The sequence below is a fragment of the Geotrypetes seraphini genome, chromosome 13 (genome assembly GCF_902459505.1).
Source record: "Geotrypetes seraphini chromosome 13, aGeoSer1.1, whole genome shotgun sequence".
In the NCBI taxonomy this organism is placed as follows: domain Eukaryota; kingdom Metazoa; phylum Chordata; class Amphibia; order Gymnophiona; family Dermophiidae; genus Geotrypetes; species Geotrypetes seraphini.
Window position 1 is genome coordinate 57,900,427 of NC_047096.1, and position 18,584 is coordinate 57,919,010.

At 44.6% G+C, this 18,584-nt stretch overlaps 1 protein-coding gene across 1 annotated transcript in view; it reads right to left on the reverse strand.

Moving 5' to 3' along the window:
* The window catches only part of PPP1R9B (protein phosphatase 1 regulatory subunit 9B), a 65,674-nt gene extending 50,090 nt beyond the window's left edge, over positions 1-15,584 (reverse strand). The window contains exon 1 of the mRNA XM_033918589.1: positions 14,494-15,584. Within this exon, the coding sequence (XP_033774480.1) occupies positions 14,494-15,387 (894 nt within the window). The 5' untranslated portion in view covers positions 15,388-15,584. The remainder of the gene's footprint in view (positions 1-14,493) is intronic.
* Between the last annotated feature and the right edge of the window lie 3,000 nt (positions 15,585-18,584).

Genomic DNA, 18,584 nt, shown 5'->3' on the forward strand with positions numbered 1-18,584 from the left:
GGTGCCTATCACCCAATTTTTTTTTTTTTCAATTATGAGTACGTTATACTTCATGGGGGTGTGAATCCTCTCACCCTAACTGAAAAGCACTCCTTGAGCAGAGACCTTCTGGCTGGTTTTAGCCTCTTAATTTGAGACAGAACTCTGAGGACTTTCTTAGAGATCAGACTCCACAGGTGACTCTTGAGGTTAATTCCCTCCCGCCCACCCCAAGGCAGAGCTTTTTTGGCTCTTCAGCCAACCAGAAACAGGGCATTGCTTTGGTACAATTTTACTGCTCTTTCTTTTTTCTTTCAGGTGTAAGTACTTCTGCAACCGCAGTATAGCTTGGAAATATTGTTTCACTAAAGCTGCTGCTCAGGTTACAGCTTCTGTCTCTGTGCAGACAGAAAATGTTACCCAGGTAGAGAGAATGGTTCTATGTGCCAGCTGTCTTCAGCTTGAAGCTCTCATGAAGAAAGTAAAGGAACTGAGAGAGGAGGTGGTAAGACTGAGAAGCATCCAGGAGAATGAGAGGTACATTGATGAAATGTTGTTATCATCTGACACACTGCAAAGACTGTTGGACTAGAGAGCCCATGCCAGGCCCTGATTTGGGTCGTTCCAGTCCCTCATGCCTGTTTCTGATGCCTATTTTATAAAGATTTCAGCTCAAATCATTCAGAACTTTGTATCATTAAACCTCAAATTCAAAACACATAGCGATAGGTGAAATCTTTGTGAATCTCTCAGCAGTGGCAATACCAGGTAAGCCTCTAGAACATAAGAGTTGCCATACATATTGGCACAGATCGAAGGCCCATCAAGTCCAGCATCCTGTTTCCAACAGTGGCCAATCCAGGTCACAAATACCTGGCAAGTTTCAAAAAAGGTAAACAGATTTTATGCTGCTTATCCTAGAAATAAGTAGTGGAGTTTCCCAAGTCCATCTTAATAATGGTTTATGGACTTTTCTTTTTAGGAAATTATCCAACCTCTTTTTAAATCCTGGCACATTATCCGGTTGATTTTCAGTGTTATTTGGCTAGCTAGGAATAGCTCCTGGCTGGCTAAATAGTACATATCCTGCTATCTACCGATATTCCAGAGGAGAGAGCTAGCCATCTTCCACTGAATATCCAGGATCACAGTTAACCACGGGAGGTAGCCAGACTGCCTCCCACAGTCTGAATATCAGGACCTTATGTATCATAGAAACATAAAAATATGATGGCAGTTAAAGGCGAAATGGTCCATCCAGTTTGCCCATCCATAGTAAATATCCTAAAAATCAGACTGGGTCGCTATATCCCAAGGACTGGGTCGACAACCCCTGGTTTAGAGGGAATACCGGTATCTTCTTCATTGATCACCCTTTTTTTAATAATTGTTTTTTCAAATTTTTGTTCAAAATCAATTTTAACATTTCATACTATTGTCTCGAAGAAAGCAATCCACTGAACAACACTTATCTTGAGTGTAAAAAGTCAGGGAGATCACCTGACATGAATCACGTTTCATTTTTCAGCTGCTTCAGGGAAAATCAGCCTCCACTGAATATGTGACTCCCAGATCTTTCTTCTCGCGTTGCCATGCGTTCTGAAATTGAATTATTTGCGCCGAGACCTTTGTATGGTGATTCATTTCCCCCCAATATGCTTTTTTATAATAAGGTTTAAGATCTACTATTACTACTATGAATTATTTCTATCGTACTACCAGATGTACACAGCACTGTACAGAGTCACAGAGACAGTCCCTGCTCAAAGGAGTTTACAATCTAAACCAGTGTGCTGCAAACTTTTTAAGCTGCCGGCACACTAATCTGGTGGCTGTAGCTGGAGAGCACCCAGAAATACGTGGACATCCGGCATCATCACATCAATGGTGCACACGCGTGGATATCCTCCAGCTGCGGGTCCTGAGCCTCCTATTACCGCCAGTAAGGGATGCTGCAGAAGGAGAGGTGAGATGGAGCGGAGGTGCAGGCTGACTGACTACAAGAATGCTTCTTGCTGCGAGAGGCATGCCCTGTAAGCAGTCAGTCGGCGCCTCTGCTCCTGGAATCCTACGGGGCACACAGTTTTCGATACACTGATCTAAACAAACAAGACATCCCATCCCTAACAGTGTGCCAATGCCAACGCATGCCTTCAGCCGGCTCCAAAGCGTAACTTCTAGGCCACTTTATTACATAGGTTTGTACATTGCTGCTCTGCCCCTACTATGCCCTTGGGAATGTCTACACATGCACCATCTTCTCATTATGTATATTGATATGCACATATACTACACGGAAATATTATTTTTTTAAAAACACTTTCACAGAAAATGTGATTTAAAAAATATTATCCCATTAGTTCTTAAAATCTTCCACTGAGGAAAAATTGCCACTTAAAAAAAAAGGGAGTGGGGGGGGGCAGGAAAATCAAACAGCACGCAAGCCCCCCCCCCCATGACACTGCAAAAGATCGCTGCTCATTTCTTTTCTAAACCCTAAAGCTGTCAGTGGAAAGTCCAGGGAGCAGGAAAGCTTTGTAAAATGCCAGCTCCGAATTCTGAGCACAATCGGATTGAAAGGAAGTTCCCACAGCAACCGTTTCTCTCCTCTGGAGCTGCAAACACTGCCCAACTTCAACCAAATCCAGAAGGTAAAGACCAAAAATAAACACCCCCAAGGCTGCAAAACAGAACCCCTTGTCCATATTATCAGTACAGTGTTTTTGCCTTTAGCATTATTGATGCCCTATGTTTCTTTGGCAAATCAGAGACACTTGCCAGTGTTATCGGTGCAGTGCGCCTTCCTTTTGAAAATTGGCATCTTGCCAGTTTCATCAGTGCAGTGCGCCTTCCTTTCATAAACTGCCACCTTGCTAGTGGTATTTGTGCAGTGTGTGGCATATCATCAGCACCCTGTCAGTGTTATTAGTGCAGTACGTGCTCCATGTTCAGTGTTATTGATGCTGTACATTTAGTTAACATCTCTCTAGTTGCAAGGTCCATCTTGTACTATTAATTAGCAGAGAATTCAGTGTACAAAGGCCCGATGCTTCGCTCTCCAGTATACAGTACACTCAGTACAGCACATTAGTATAGACTTCTATTTTTAGGTGTTTTGAAATTGTAAATGTAGGTGGTTCTTTTCTAGCTAATTAGGGTACTGTTGTGGGGTACCTTTTCCATATGAATCCGATACATACATTTCTGCAGCTGAGAAACTTCATGGAGAGTGTTCCTGGCAGTGTTCAAATCCAAGCTAAAGGCCCACTTTTTGGAAACTGCTTTCAGTTCTTAACTCCCCCTCACTGCTTTCAGATACCTAGACCCGCTATAACCTCCCCAACCCTGAAATGTCCTGTCTAAATTAGACTGGAAGCTCTTCCGAGCAGGGACTATCGATTGTATGTTCAAATGCACAGCACTGCATACGTCTTTCAGCGCTATAGAAATAATAAATAGTAGTATCTAAGGCAGGCCAGGGAGGGATGAAAAGTTGGCCAGGGGCAGAGGTGTTCACCTAATCAAATCTATTTTATTTTTTTGCATAAGGGGAGTTTTGTTGATTTTGATAAGTTAATTTAAAATCTAAAACCAGAAGCCCTGATTATGCCATATGGCACAGTCCACAGATGCCTTTAAGACAGGGGTGTCCAATGTCGGTCCTCGAGGGCCGCAATCCAGTCGGGTTTTCAGGATTTCCCCAATGAATATGCATGAGATCTATGTGCTTGCACTGCTTTCAATGCATATTCAGTGGGGAAATCCTGAAAACCCGACTGGACTGTGGCCCTCGAGGACCGACATTGGACACCCCTGCTTTAAGAGATGCCATTAGAGATCACCGTGGACTGTTATAATTACCTTCACAGCATATAGTTAAGAGGTGCCAGGTTTCAGGGGAGGGGGCTAACAGATCCTCAATGCTCTGACCCCTGACCAGTGATTTCCCAAATTACTGGCCCAGCTCTGCTCAACAATTACAGGAACTTGTTAGGATTTATTTACAGCCTTCTTTGAGGAAATTCACTCAAAACGGTATACAGCAATTATAATCTGGACCTTGGCAATAGACAATTATGTCCTTGGCCTTTATCTGCTGTTATCTACTTTGCTAGTGTGATAAACAAAATATTTCCCACACAGAACTTAACAGCAGAAGAATCTGCCAAAGCCGCCCTCACACAACTACCTCCCACCCCCTTCAAAACTGCAAGTCACATAACCACACCACCCTCCTTTCTGTAGTGGTAACACAACCACCCACACAGCCACCTCCCACACACTTCCTGTTTCCCTCACCCTGCACCCACCTTTCCTCATCATATTCCTGGCAGAATTCTGTGTAAAAAATATATATATATATCAAAATTCCGTGCACAAAATTAGCAAATTCTGCAAGTTTATTTGTCAAGATTTAAACCAGGGGTGCCCAAAAGGTCAATCGTGATCGACCAGATCGCAAAGGCAACACGAGTTGATCACGGAACTGCGATAGACTCGCGTTGCCTTTGCATTCTGTTCTTCCTGCTTCCCCGACGCCTGGCCAGGCATGTACAAGCGTTGGGCCAACAAGCCTCCCCTCCCCCATTCTGACATCGGAAAAATGTTCCAGGCCAGCCCGGAACTTTTTGCCGACATCAGAATTGACATCAGGGGGGAACATTTGCCTGGCCTGGCATCGGGAAAGCAGGGAGAAATCAGCAGCAGTGGCTTGGTGGGGGCAGGGAGAGAGAGAGAAAGAAAGACAAAGAAAGAAATAAGAGGGCAGGGAGAGAGAAAAATACAGAAAGAAAGGGGGGCAGGGAGAGAGGAAGAAAAAGTTGGACTCATGGAGGGACAGAGAAAGATGTTGGTTGGGGAATGGAATGAGATCTGGAGGAGAGGAAGCATACAGGAGGCTGAAAGAAGGGAAGAAATATTGGATGCACAATCAGAAGGAAGTGCAACTAGAGACTCATGAAATCACCAGACAACAAAGGTAGGAAAAATGATTTTATTTTCAATTTAGTGATCAAAATGTGTCTGTTTTGAGAATTTATATCTACTGTCTATATTTTGCACTATGGCCCCCTTTTTACTAAACCATGGGCGTTGGGAGCAGCGCAGGGCATTCAGCGCAGCTCCCTGTGCTAAAAACCGCTATTGCGGTTTAGTAAAAGGGGAGGGGGTATATTTGTCTATTTTTGTATAGTTGCTACTGAGGGGACATTGCATATTTTAATCTAATCTAAAACTCAGCTTTATATACAAGTCATTCAAGAAAGCTCGACTTGGTTTACAATAGTTAACTTTAAAAAAATTGTAAAAAAAATAATGACAAAATTTCAAAAGATTAATTTTCAAAGTGTTTAGCAAATAAAATGATCTTTAAAGATTTACCTTGACCTCTTTGGGACCCCCCCCCCTGAATATAAATAATTAACATTTTCACTGCGTACAGTGTGTTTGTGTTTTTTTAAATTTTATTGTTGGTAGATCATTTTGACTTGGTCATTTAAAAAGTAGCTCGCAAGCCAAAAAGTGTGGGCACCCCTGATTTAAACAATAGTTTTGCTAATTATTATCCACATTTCATTTAAAACATTCAAAATAAAATGGGTTTTTTTCCAACCTTTGTTGTCTGAATGTTTTATTTTTCATCATGTTGCTTCCAGTTTCTCTTTTCTACTTTCCTATCTATTGTCTGCTAATTCTCCTTCAAGCAGTTACGATCCATTTGTCTTTTCTCCTCTCTCCTGTCTATTCCCTCACTACACCTGCCTCAGACATATTGATCATTCCTTTTTAGCTCTTTTCTGCCTCTTTCTTATTCTTCTTCTCCTCTTTTCAGCTACCTATCAAATGTCTGTCTTTTCTCCCATTCCCCATCTTATTCTCTCCTCAGCCCTCCTTTCCCTTTCAACTTCAACATACTCCCCATGTTTCTACTCTCTGTAATAACCATACCATCCCCCCCTCATGGTTCTCAGGGTCTTTCTTCTTCCACCTTACAGTCCACCATCTGCTCCCTCTTTTCTCCCCACCCTCGTAGCCTGACATCTGCCTGTCCTTTCTCTCTTCCCTGCTGCACACTCCCCCATGGTCCAGCATTTCTCCCACTCTCTAAGTCTGCATTGATTCAGCTCTTCCGCTCACTTACAACCTCTGATGAGGTGAGCTGGGGAAGGAGGAAGAGGGAATGTAAGTCTGAGTAAGGGATGGCAGACTGAGCACAGGCAGGCAGCTAGGGAACTTGTAGATTCAGGTAGCCCTAAGAGGAGATTAGAGTACATCCACTACCTTCCTAATTCTAGAAACTTACGTCTCCAATTTTACGCTCCCCCCCCCCAATTCTATATATGGCGCCTAAGGTTGTGCGCACACATTGTCATGCATGCACAACTTAATTAATAGGCGCAAATAACTGCAAATTAACACCTATTAATTGATCCTAAATGGCATCAGTTAGAAGTTACGCACAGAACTTGTAGGTGTGTTGCACTAAGTGTTTAATGCCATGTTCAGTGTGTAAATCTAAAAGGGGCTTAGCCAGGGGCGGCTCATGGGCATTTGTAAAAGATATGCACCAAGCAATGGGATGGCGCAAAACTTAGGAACAAGCACTTAGGCCTGGTTTTAACTAATCTAAATGGGTGGGCCTAAAAGTTATGACACACACTAGTGCTAAGTGTGATTCTATAAGACAAGTATAACTTTTACAGAATTGTGCTTAGGGCTGTACTAGTTGGCACCAAAGCCTGGATTCTCTAAATAGTGCCATTGTCGGCAGCCGCTGATCAGGTGTAAATCATGCGATGGTGCCGTTTAGAGAATTACATCTCCAGCAAAGGTAGGCCAGGGTTTTCAAGGAATACATTTCCAGCACCCACCTTTGACGTAAATCGTGCCTACAGAGGCGTCTACTGGCGCCTAACACCACTTCTGGGATTAGCCACGCCTAGAGTAGCAATAGGTGCAATTCTGGCACAGTTTCTTTAGGCACTGGTAGGCGCCTGGAAATCTCTTTTAAAAGAGAGTGTGACCGTAATGGTTAGAGCTACAACCTCAGCACCTGGTGGTTGTGGGTTTAACTCCTGTGCTGCTTCTTGTCCTCCACTGCCCCAGGTCCATTAGATAGATTGTGAGACCACCAGGGAAAATGCTTAAAGTGCCTGTAGGGAAACTGCTTTGAGTGTAGTTGTATAACTTCAAAAAGGCGGTATATAAGTCCCAAGCCTAAGAGCCAACCTTATCAGTGATGTCATAAAGGCTTCCTTGTTCTATACGTGGCTCATTTCTGATATTGTATTGGAGGAGAGTGGGGTGCAGTGGTTAGAGCTACAGCCTCAACACCCTGAGGTTGTGGGTTCAAACCCTGTGTTGACCCCTGTAACCTTGGGCAAGTCACTTAATCCTCCAGGTCCATTAGATAGATTGTGAGACCACCAGGGAAAATGCCTGTATGGAAACTGTTTTGAGTGTGGTTGTATAAGTTCAAAAAGGCAGAATGCAAGTTCCAATCCTTTTCCCCCCCTTCCCTTAAACACTATTTACAGAATATGAGTCCAATTGTTTAGACACCATATCTAGAATCGGGTCCATTCTATAAATGGTGTATAAAACATAGGTGCCAAGGAACATGGCGTATAGCGAATGTCAATCTTAAATTAGGTGCTGTTTATACAATTGTACCTAAAGTGGACTTAGGTGCTGGTAGGCATCCGAACCTTAGGCTTACCCTTTTTATGCCAGGGCTTTCATGGCCTAAATACCGACTCCTAAGTTAGGCTCCTACTGGTGCCTAAGTCCAAAGCAGGCACCTAGATTAAAAACATGCCCATAATCTGTCCCTAACCATCATTCCAACGGTTATGGACAGATAGAAAATTACTCCCTACAAGGGATGTAGACTGTCAGCAGATTACCAACAATTATATCGCCAGCCATTGACCTCCTCAAATTTTAAACCCTTCATTTGGCAATCTTACCCTGGCCCCAAGTATCCCACCTCTGTCAGAGGTCTACAGTTATTAGAGGCCGATGTAATAAGCTGTCATTGAAAACCAGGAAAACAGTTTGTTAAGGCGGTAAGCTAATTTCATGCAAATTACTGTGGACAAGTGAAAGCAAAGGGACATTGTATATATACAATAAATCATTCTCTAAAAAACCCAAATACCATAAATTATGGAAATAGCAAAAATCAACAGGTTGGAAAAGTAGATTTATTGTTTATGTTTTGGCACAATGCCTGCAAGACATGTGGTGGAACGGAAGTCCTGGTGGAACGGAAGGGATAAGGGACTCAAAGAAACGAAAAACAGGCGAAAAGTCATTCTAGAAAATTTTTAACTTACCAATCAGATTTACTACCTAAAACCCAGGAAAGCTGCTAAAAATACTATCTAATCCATCAAATATGGCTGTCCATAAAATCATCTCAAATAAGATCAGTATTTTATACAAAATTTAGAGGAGTTTCAATCGATTGCCCTGACGTTTTGTAGGATACAATCACATATAGGATCAAGAGTGTTGGTTTTTACATTTTTCTTCGCTCAGGAAAGATTTTTTTTTTTTTTTCTATATTTATTTTTATATAGTGCTTGTTTGGGAAACCTTTAGATTAGCCTTTTAAGAAGTGACCTATGGATGACAAAGAATTTCTTTCTCCACATATTTAAAAAAAACACTGAAATGACCTATTTAACCTCATCTACCTTTTCCCAAGTTTGAATGCAATTTTCTAGAAGTTTTCTTCCCTAGAGCAGGTCTTTTTTTTTTCAGCACCTCTTTAAGAGAAACTTAAGCTCTGGTTTATTTACAGCAGGTCTATGTATTTCTCAAGCAATGTCTACTAGCAATTCTTTGATGACTCACACTGCAATTAGTTTGCCAGTAGGGCCCTTTCAAGTCTTCTCTTTAATCATTCACTATAGTTTAACTGACAGATAACACAACAATATCGCAGGTTCTTCTTATTCCCACCAGGAAGACCTTCTGCAAAATGTTCTGTAAACATTATTTTCTCTGGCAAATAATTTTAAATAGATATACTCAAATATGACCCAACCTTGTTTTCTTAGCTTATGACTGCGGTTTTGGGGGGTCCCAACGCGGCCCCGTTGTTAGTTGAAACCTTTGGAGCAAGTTTTGACTTTTTTGCAGTGGTATGTATGACATTATGTGTTTTTCTCCCCATGTTAGTATGGCGTTCAATCCATACCAATGCTTAAGAATCTTTTGGTTTTACAGACAAGGCAGTCCTAGTAAGCAGTGGCACGACTGCAGTATCGGGATTTTTCTACTTTTTTCAATAATTTGTTTTGTGAAGTATCGTTGATAATCCTCCATCGGGTCTCCTGAAGCAGATTCTGAAACGGGGCCATGTTGGGACCCCACAAAACCGCAGTCATAAGCTCAGTGAATTGCTTATTATACCCAATCAACTTTGACATTGTTCTTTTGCATACTATGGACTTTAATACATTTAAAACTTCAAAAATTTTTTGAACATTTTGAAATAGTATTTGATATCTCGTTCCATTAAGTCTCAGAGAGTGATCTAGTATATACGAATCGCAATGTCTAGAAGGTGACCTCTCATTGTTTAAGGTGGCTCTTTAGCCTTCCTTTTGAAGTTTCATATCTCTGAGCGTATTATATATACATTGATCACTCTCTGTAGACAGTATTTCTCATTGAAGTCAGTCTATCTGATATACATTACCTAGTCTCTGAGCACGTAATTTACTGAGTGAATATCTTTAGGTGGCTACATATATTTTTTTGATATTCTGTTTGTTTATTTCCATAGTAAACTCTAAAACATCAAATTTAAATGCTAATGCTCTAAAACAGTTTTTTTTTAATGAAATTCTGACAGAGACTTTAAATTATAAAGTATTCTCTAAACTTCCTTTGCTAAATCAGCAAAGTAACAAATAAATACACTGGCATTACCTATTGACTCTCAAGACTATCTTTTCCCAAATTTGCAATTTCCCAGCAAGTAATATACTCATCAGTAAAGTTTACTACTCTTCTGCAAGTCTTCTTTTAGTCTTCCCAAATAAGTTTCCTGATGCAGGAATCTCACGGAAACATATTGGGCATTAAGACTATGGGCTCCTTTTATGAAGCTGCGTTACGGCATTAATGCGCTACGAATAGGGCCGGCTCTGACCCACCCCTGCCTCCCAGACATCTCCACTGTACTTACTTTATAAAGCCTGATGGTGGCAGGAGTGCTCTTCTTACGCTCCAGCCCCGTGCAGAGACAGGAATAAAAATGTGTGCCATGAGTTCCGTGAGACCACGGGAACGTGCGGCAGCCATTTTTTGTTCCCAGCTCTGTACGTGGCGAGGTCTGGGACGCGGTGGTGGGTCACCCAGACAAAAACAGTGAATAACTGAAGTCATGAGTTCTGAACCCGTGACTATGGAGGGGGATGTGTTTCTCCTCCTCTCCCTTAGAGATCCAACACATTTGTACCAAGCTTTGACTTCAGATACACTTTTTGCCTCCACCGCCATTGGGAAGACATTCCAAGCATTCACCACCATTTGCATGAAAAAGTATTTTCTGAGGTTACTTCCGAATCTATCCTCTTTCGCCTTCATCCTATGCCACCTCATTCCAGAGTTTCCTTTCAAATGCAAGAGGCTCACCTCACTTGCATTTATGCCATGTAGGTATATAAACATCTATCATTTCTCCCCTCTCCTGCCTTTCCTCCAAAGTATACATACTGTATATACTCAAATATAAGTCGAGACCCACATTTCCCCCCCAAAAGGGAGGAAAAATGGTTGACTCGAATATAAACCGAGATTAGAAACTTGGGTGATCCTGGTGAGCCAGTCTACAAAGACTAGACATCCTTGCCATAAGTTTTAACACAAATATTTTTATTAGTGTAAAACCACACAACATTTACAATAACATCAGTTTAAACAAATAAGATATTGGCTATTATGAGAGATATGCTACAAAGGATAAACCATAAAAAGTAAGTGGTGGATGACAATCATAACTGATATTGTGCATGTATATGAATTGTGGTGGTAACTGTGTTCTCTTCCCAAACCAAAAGGTAAAGACAGCGAGTTGTGGGCAAGGACAAAGAATTGCAAGTGGATAGGAATGCAAATGGGGAAAATGAATCCAAGGTCTCAAAGCAAACAGCAACAGAAGTAAACGAAAAATATCACAAAATATGAGGCATGAGAAAGAAATGTTTGAGCAAATCTAAAAAAATGTGAAAGCAAATATGTGAAAGCAAAAATGTGAAAGCAAATTTTCCCCTATAACAGCCTCCGGAAGAGCATAAACAGAGAGTACTTGCCTCAGAAGAACAGAACAAGGTAAGGAGAAAGAAAGGTAACGCAGATGTTCTAATCAACCAATAAGAAATCTTTATTGTGAGAATACGCCAACAAGGGTCCAAGTTTCGGCATCTACGATGCCTTCATCAGGGGACAAAAGTTGCGTGTCAGTGATGCTGAGAGCTAAAACCGATAGCGGTTATGGTACCAGAGAAGCGAGGGATAGGCGCGGTTACAGTTTTCTATGCGGATCCAAAGGAGTTCTGTTTTGGAGGCGTGTAGTTGTAAAAAGCTATGCAGAATAAAATAGACTAACAGCCATTATTTATTAAAACAATCATAATCATAATATTAAAAAAGCAACAATCATTATTTATAGAAAGTAAAACAAATGGAATAAAAAGTAAATAATAACCAGACTGGATAAACTGGACTTTAAAAAACATATGTGCATTAAATAAAGACCATGAATGGAGCCACTGATCACTAAGCCGCACCCCCCCCTCACCCCCCCCGGAGCCGTGGGCATCCATGTATAGACCGTTGGCGATCCGCTCTGTACTGGACTAGTGGGAGCCTTGAACGTCTCTGCATGTTCAGGGTCTGCCGGCTCCCGCCCCCTCTAAGATTCTCAGAGAGGGCGGTAGCCAGTGAGCCTTGGGCATGTGCAGATGCTCGGGGCCCCACACTGGCTCAGCGTGGAGTGAATCACTAGCGGTCTGTGTGTAGATGTTGGCAGCTCCGGGAGGGCAAGCGCGGTGGTCGGTAGCTCCATGCATGGAAGTTGGTGATTCCGGTGGGTGGGGTGGAGTGGGGGAACGGCTGGGGGGGGGGAGCATGTAGGTTAGCAGTTCCCAGGGGCAAGTTAGCGGCTACGGGGGTGGCCGGTCCCTTGCACGATGAAGGTTAGCGATCGGATCTGCGGTGGCACTAGGAGTGTATAGAGGACAGTGGTTCATGAGAGTGGGCCTGTGCACGGAGGTCGGAGGCTTCGGGCAGTTGCCAGGTCAGTGTCTCGGCGGTAACAGCACCAGTAGGTCAGCTGACTGCACTTGTTGAGGATAGCAGTGGGGGTGGATCGGCCTGCATGAGCGGTGAACGAGAGGAGGTGGTGAGGTGATGGCTCGAATATAAATCGAAACCCCCATTTTTGGGCCATTTTTTAGCCCCCAAATCTCGGTTTATATTCGAGTATATACAGTATTGAAATCTTTTAAGGCCCAATACGCCTTATGACCATTTTAGCAGCCTTCCTCTGGAAAGACTCCATCCTGTTTATATCTTTTTGAAGTGGTCTCCAAAACTGTACACACTATTCTAAATGACGTCTCACCAGAGTATTATACAGGAGCATCATTACCTCCTTTCCCAAACATCCTTCTAGTTTTCACCATCAACTTTTCAACCTGTTTGGCCGTAGTAAGATTATCACATCCAAGTCCGGCAACTCTTTCGTGCATAAATGTTCTTTACTACCTAAACTGTACCATTCCCTTGAGTGTTTGCAGCCCAAATGCATGACCTTCTTAGCATTAAATCTTAGCTGCCACATTTTGGACTATTCCTCCAGATGCTAGGTCCTTCTTCATGTCTACCCTATTGCTGATTTTGGTATCATCCACAAAGAGGCAAATTATACCAGACAACCCTTCAACAATATCGTTTACAGAAATGTTAAAAAGAACAGGCCTAAGAACTGACCCATGAGGTAATATCCTTTCCTCAAAGTGATCTCCAATGACCCACTACCAGCTGTCACCTTCCATTCAACCAGTACCTGACCCAGTCCATCACTTTGGGGCCCATACTGAGGGCACTCAGTTTATAAGACGTTTGTGCAGAACACTGTCAAAGGCCTTGGTAAAATGTAAATACACCACATCCAGCCAAGTCTCTCTATCCAATTCTCTGGTCACCCAGTCAAAGAAATTGATCAGATTTGTCTGAAAAGACCTGCCTCTAGTAAATCTATGTTGCATAAATATATACACACTTACAGTACATACATATAAACACACATTATATATAAACACGCACATATAGTTAATATATATAATATAAATTTATACATATTTATACTGTATATATTATTTTACTGTATATATGTATTTATGCATGTGTACATGTTCATGCATTTATGTATATGTGCACACGCACAAATGTATGTTTATGCATCTGGGTTACTATGTTAATGCAACTATGTTACTATGTGTGCACATGTGTATGCAAATATATCAATGTATGTTTCAATGTGCATGTGTGTATACTCATGTGATTACGCATGTGTGCATGTTTTATGAATTACTGTATATCTGTGTGTGTTCACGTGTATATGTACTTATGCATGTGTATATGTGTGTGTTTATGACTATATGTGTATTGTATACAGATGCTTATATATAGAAATACATAGGCATGCACTGTATACACATATGTATTCAAAAATGTATATATATATATATATATATATATATATACACACATAGATAGATAGATAAGTAGATATTAAATGGCCAAGGACTTGATATATACCACCTTTCTGTGGGTACAATCAACGTGGTTTACATATACTATATGCAGGTATTTTTTTCTGTCCCTAGTGGGCTCACGATCTAAGTTTTTTTTGTGCATGGGGCAATAAAGAGTTACCGGTAAGTGATTTCCCCAGGATCACAAGAAACTACAGGGGGAAGTGAACTTAGTTCTCCACGTTCTCAGCTCATTGCACTAATCATTAGGCTCCACACATACACAGATATAAATATATATATACACACACACACAGAAACACATTCATAAACACACATATGGATAAATACACACACATATGTACACAGATATGTATAGAGATATATGTTTTACAAAGATATGTACACAGATATGTATAGAGATATATATTTTACAAAGATATGTATAGAGATATATGTTTACACAGTATAAATACATACACACACATAGATCCACTCACTGACATGTTTACGTAGACAGATATACATATAAACACACACTCTTCATCCCTAGGACTGAGAGGCTCAGGCCCGCTGGTATCATCTCCGTTTGCCTTCATGCCACCGAGAGAAGATAATAGCTGTGTGCTACAGCGGGAGCAGCTGTTTTTGCAAAAGCGAGGAAAAGGGGGTGGGGGCTACCACCGCTCTTTGCCCAAATGCAGAACAGGAAGCAAGTAAGAGTGCAGTGCTGACTTACTTTAATGGGAGCGGTGCTGAAGTGAATCTTGCGGCCGGGGCCCGTCTCTTCGTCCTCCTCCGACAGGCCCGGGATTTCCACGCAGCCGGATTCGGGCTGGTAGAGAGCGTCCGCCTCCTCGTCCTCCTCCAGCCCGCTGCCCCCCGAGTCCTCCCCTAGCCCGCTGTAGGCGCTGATGTCGATCAGGTCGGCCTCCGAGCAGTCCTCTTTCCTGGACTCGTCCTCCTCGGGCTCGTTGTCGGCCAGGCGGCCGGGGCCCTTGTCGCCGTTTTCCAAGGCGGCGTGCACGGTGACCTGGGCCTGGAGGAGCGGGGCGCCCCCCGCCTCCGGGGCTTGGGCCGGCTCGGCCCCCCCCTGCAGGAAGCCCTTGGCCCTCCTGCTGAGCAGCTTGGAGTTGAGGGCGGGGGCGGGGCCGCTCCGCAGGTCGGCCTTCTCGAAGGCGGCGCTGAGCTGGCTGACGGTGGGCGAGACGGCGTCGAGCGCGTCCAGCGCCTCGCTGCTGCCGTTGAAGCGCACCACCACGTCCAGCTTGCGGTCCTGAAAGCCGCCGCGCTCCTTGCGCAGGAAGATGCGGTTGGTGCTCTCCCGCTCCTGCAGGCCCCGCTCGAAGATCTTGCGCGTCTCCTGCAGCTTGGAGGCGGGGCGCGCGGGCGGCTGGCCGTCGAAGCGGCTCACGCGCTCCGACACGCTGGTGCCCAGCTGCAGCGGGGCGCCGCGCGCCAGGCTCTCGCGCGGCAGCAGCGACAGGCGCGCGGGCTTCTCGCCAGCCGCCTCGCCGGGCGCCCCCATCTGCAGGAACAGGGCCTTGATGCGGTGCACGTTGGAGCCGTACTTGCTGCGCGCGGCGGCGGCGGCCTGGTCCTGGGCCGCCTTCAGGGCCTCGGTCTTCATCATGGCTCAGCAGCGCTTCCCCGGCCGCATGCCCGCAGCCCCCGCCTAACGCAGGAAGGGGCCAGGCTCCATGTGCAGGGCCTCGCCGGAGGAGGCGTCTTCTGTCACAGCATCTCACGGATGCTGATGCTGCAAGCTCAGGCTCAGGCCCGCCCACGAGCCGGGCGCCCTCTGGGTCCTGCCGAGAGACGGCTTCGCCCAGCTCCCTCAATGGCCCAGTACATTGCAACTGGGAGTCCATCGTTGCTTTTCAAGTTTCAAGTTTATTACATTATTTGATTAAACGCTTTTCAGAATACAAAGCGTTTTACAAAGAAATAAAATTAAATTTCTAAAATCACAAATACATTGTAATTAAAATTAACTACTTTAAATTAAAAATAAAAACAAACTGGGGTAAACAATCCACATGAAACAATAGGAAAGGGGGAAGAAAGAAAAAAAATACAATTTATAAAAAAAAAAAAAAAATAAGCAGGTCGGGTTAGTACATAGGGAAGGTATGAAGAGAAGGAAAAAATATATATATATTTTTTTAGAACTAAAAATCTTTTCGCTTTTTCTACTTTAGCCCAAGGTCCTACCTTGTCAATTCTTCTGGAATGTGCTGAATTCTGCTGTCCATGAGGATGATTGGCTTAGGCACTGACAGCAATGTTACTTACCGTAACAGTTGTTATCCAGGGACAGCAGGCAGCTATTCTCACTAGTGGGTGATGTCATCAGACAGAGCCCCGGTACGGACGTCTCACAAGCACGTGTTGCTTGTAGAAACTTAAAGTTTCTAGATGCCCGCACCGCGCATGCGCCGGTGCCTTCCTACCCGGAGATCCGGGCGTGTCTCCTCAGTTCAGGTAGCTAGCCTGAGAAGCCAACCCAGGGGAGGTGGGTGGGACGTGAGAATAGCTGCCTGCTGTCCCTGGATAACAACTGTTACGGTAAGTAACATTGCTTTATCCCAGGACAAGCAGGCAGGTATTCTCACTAGTGGGTGACCTCCAAGCTAACCTCAGTGGGATGGAGGGGGAGTTGGCGACTTAAGAGAATAAATTTTTCAATACTGTTTGGCCAAACTGTCCATCCCGTCTGGAGAGGGTATCCAGACAATAATGTGAGGTGAATGTGTGAACCGAGGACCAGGTGGCAGCCTTGCAAATTTCCTCGATTGGTGTTGATCTGAGGAATGCTACTGATGCTGCCATTGCTCTGACCTTATGGGCTGTGACCTTACCAGGAAGTGATAATCCAGCCTGGGCATAGCAGAAAGAGATACAAGCCGCCATCCAATTAGAGATGGTGCGTTTTGATACGGGTCTTCCCAACTTGTTAGGGTCGAAGGAGACAAAAAGTTGAGGAGTGGTTCTGTGTGGCTTGGTGCGATCCAGGTAGAAAGCCAAGGCACGTTTACAGTCTAGAGTGTGAAGGGCCGATTCTCCGTGGTGAGAATGAGGCTTAGGGAAGAATACTGGAAGTACAATGGATTGGTTGAGATGAAATTCGGAGACCACCTTAGGCAGGAATTTCGGGTGAGTGCGGAGGACCACCTTGTCATGGTGGAATACTGTGAATGGTGGGTCCGCCATCAATGCCTGGAGTTCGCTGACTCTGCGAGCGGACGTAAGGGCTACAAGGAAAAGCACTTTCCAGGTGAGATACTTCAGAGGGGCCCTGTTGAGTGGTTCAAACGGGGGCTTCATGAGGTGGGAAAGGACTACATTGAGGTCCCAAACTACTGGGGGTGGTTTGAGAGGAGGGTTAACATGGAAGAGTCCTTTCATAAATCTGGCGACCACCGGATGGGCCGAGAGGGGTTTCCCTTGTAGAGGCTGGTGGAACGCCGCAATAGCGCTCAGGTGGACTCGTATGGATGTGGACTTGAGCCCAGATTGAGATAGGTGTAGGAGATAGTCCAGCACGGAGGATAAGGAAGCTCGCTGAGGTTCCTTTGACTTAGAAACACACCATGAGGAGAATCTGGTCCATTTCTGGGAGTAGCATTGTCGAGTGGCGGGCTTCCTGGAAGCTTCCAAGACCTCCCTCACTTCTTGTGAGAATTGGTGAGGGGTTACGTTGAGAGGAACCAAGCTGTCAGGTGGAGAGACTGCAGGTTGGGATGAAGTAGTGATCCTTGATGTTGAGTAAGTAGTGAAGGAAACACTGGAAGTGGTACTGGTTCCCTGCTGCTGAGTTGAAGTAGGAGGGAGAACCAAGGTTGTCTGGGCCACCGAGGAGCTATTAGAATCATGGTGGCCCGTTCGAGTTTCAGCTTGACCAGAGTCTTCTGGATCAGCGGGAATGGTGGGAACGCATATAGAAATCGTTTCCCCCAGTTCAGTAGAAAAGCATCTGCCTCGAGGCGATGAGGAGTGTAGATCCTGGAGCAAAACTGAGGCAGTTTGGCGTTGTGGGGAGCCGCAAAGAGGTCTATCTGAGGCGTCCCCCATTGCGTGAAGATTTGGTGAAGGGGGCTGGAATGGAGAGTCCATTCGTGCGGTTGTAGCAGACGGCTTAGTTTGTCTGCTAAGACGTTGTTCTCCCCCTGGATGTATACTGCTCTGAGTAGGGTGTTGTGGCGCACCGCCCAGTCCCAGACTCGTAGAGCTTCCTGGCAAAGGAGGGCCGAGCCCGTGCCTCCTTGCTTGTTGATATAATACATGGCGGCCTGATTGTCTGTGCGAATGAGGATTACCATGTCGTGGAGTAGGTGTTGGAAAGCTTGGAGCGCATTGAAGATGGCTCTGAGTTCCAGTAGATTGATTTGGTGTAGTCTTTCCGCACTGGTCCAGAATCCTTGGGTGCGGAGACCCTCCAGGTGGGCCCCCCATGCGTAGTTCGACGAATCGGTTGTGAGAACTTTCTGATGGGGGGGAGAGTGCATCAGCAAACCTCTGGATAGATTCGAAGAGGTCATCCACCAAAGTAGAGACTGCCGAAGAGCAGGTGTGACTAAGATGCGTTTGGATAGTGGATCGGACGTTTGATTCCACTGTGATGCCAGGGTCCACTGGGGGATCCTGAGGTGGAGTCTGGCAAAGGGTGTCAAATGTACTGTGGAGGCCATATGGCCCAGGAGCACCATCAGTTGTCTCGCCGGTAGGGTTTGGCGAGTAGACACCGACTGGCTGAGATGAAGAAGAGACTCCATGCGTTGCCGAGGCAGGAATGCTCGGAGTCGGGTGGTGTCCAGGACCGCTCCGATG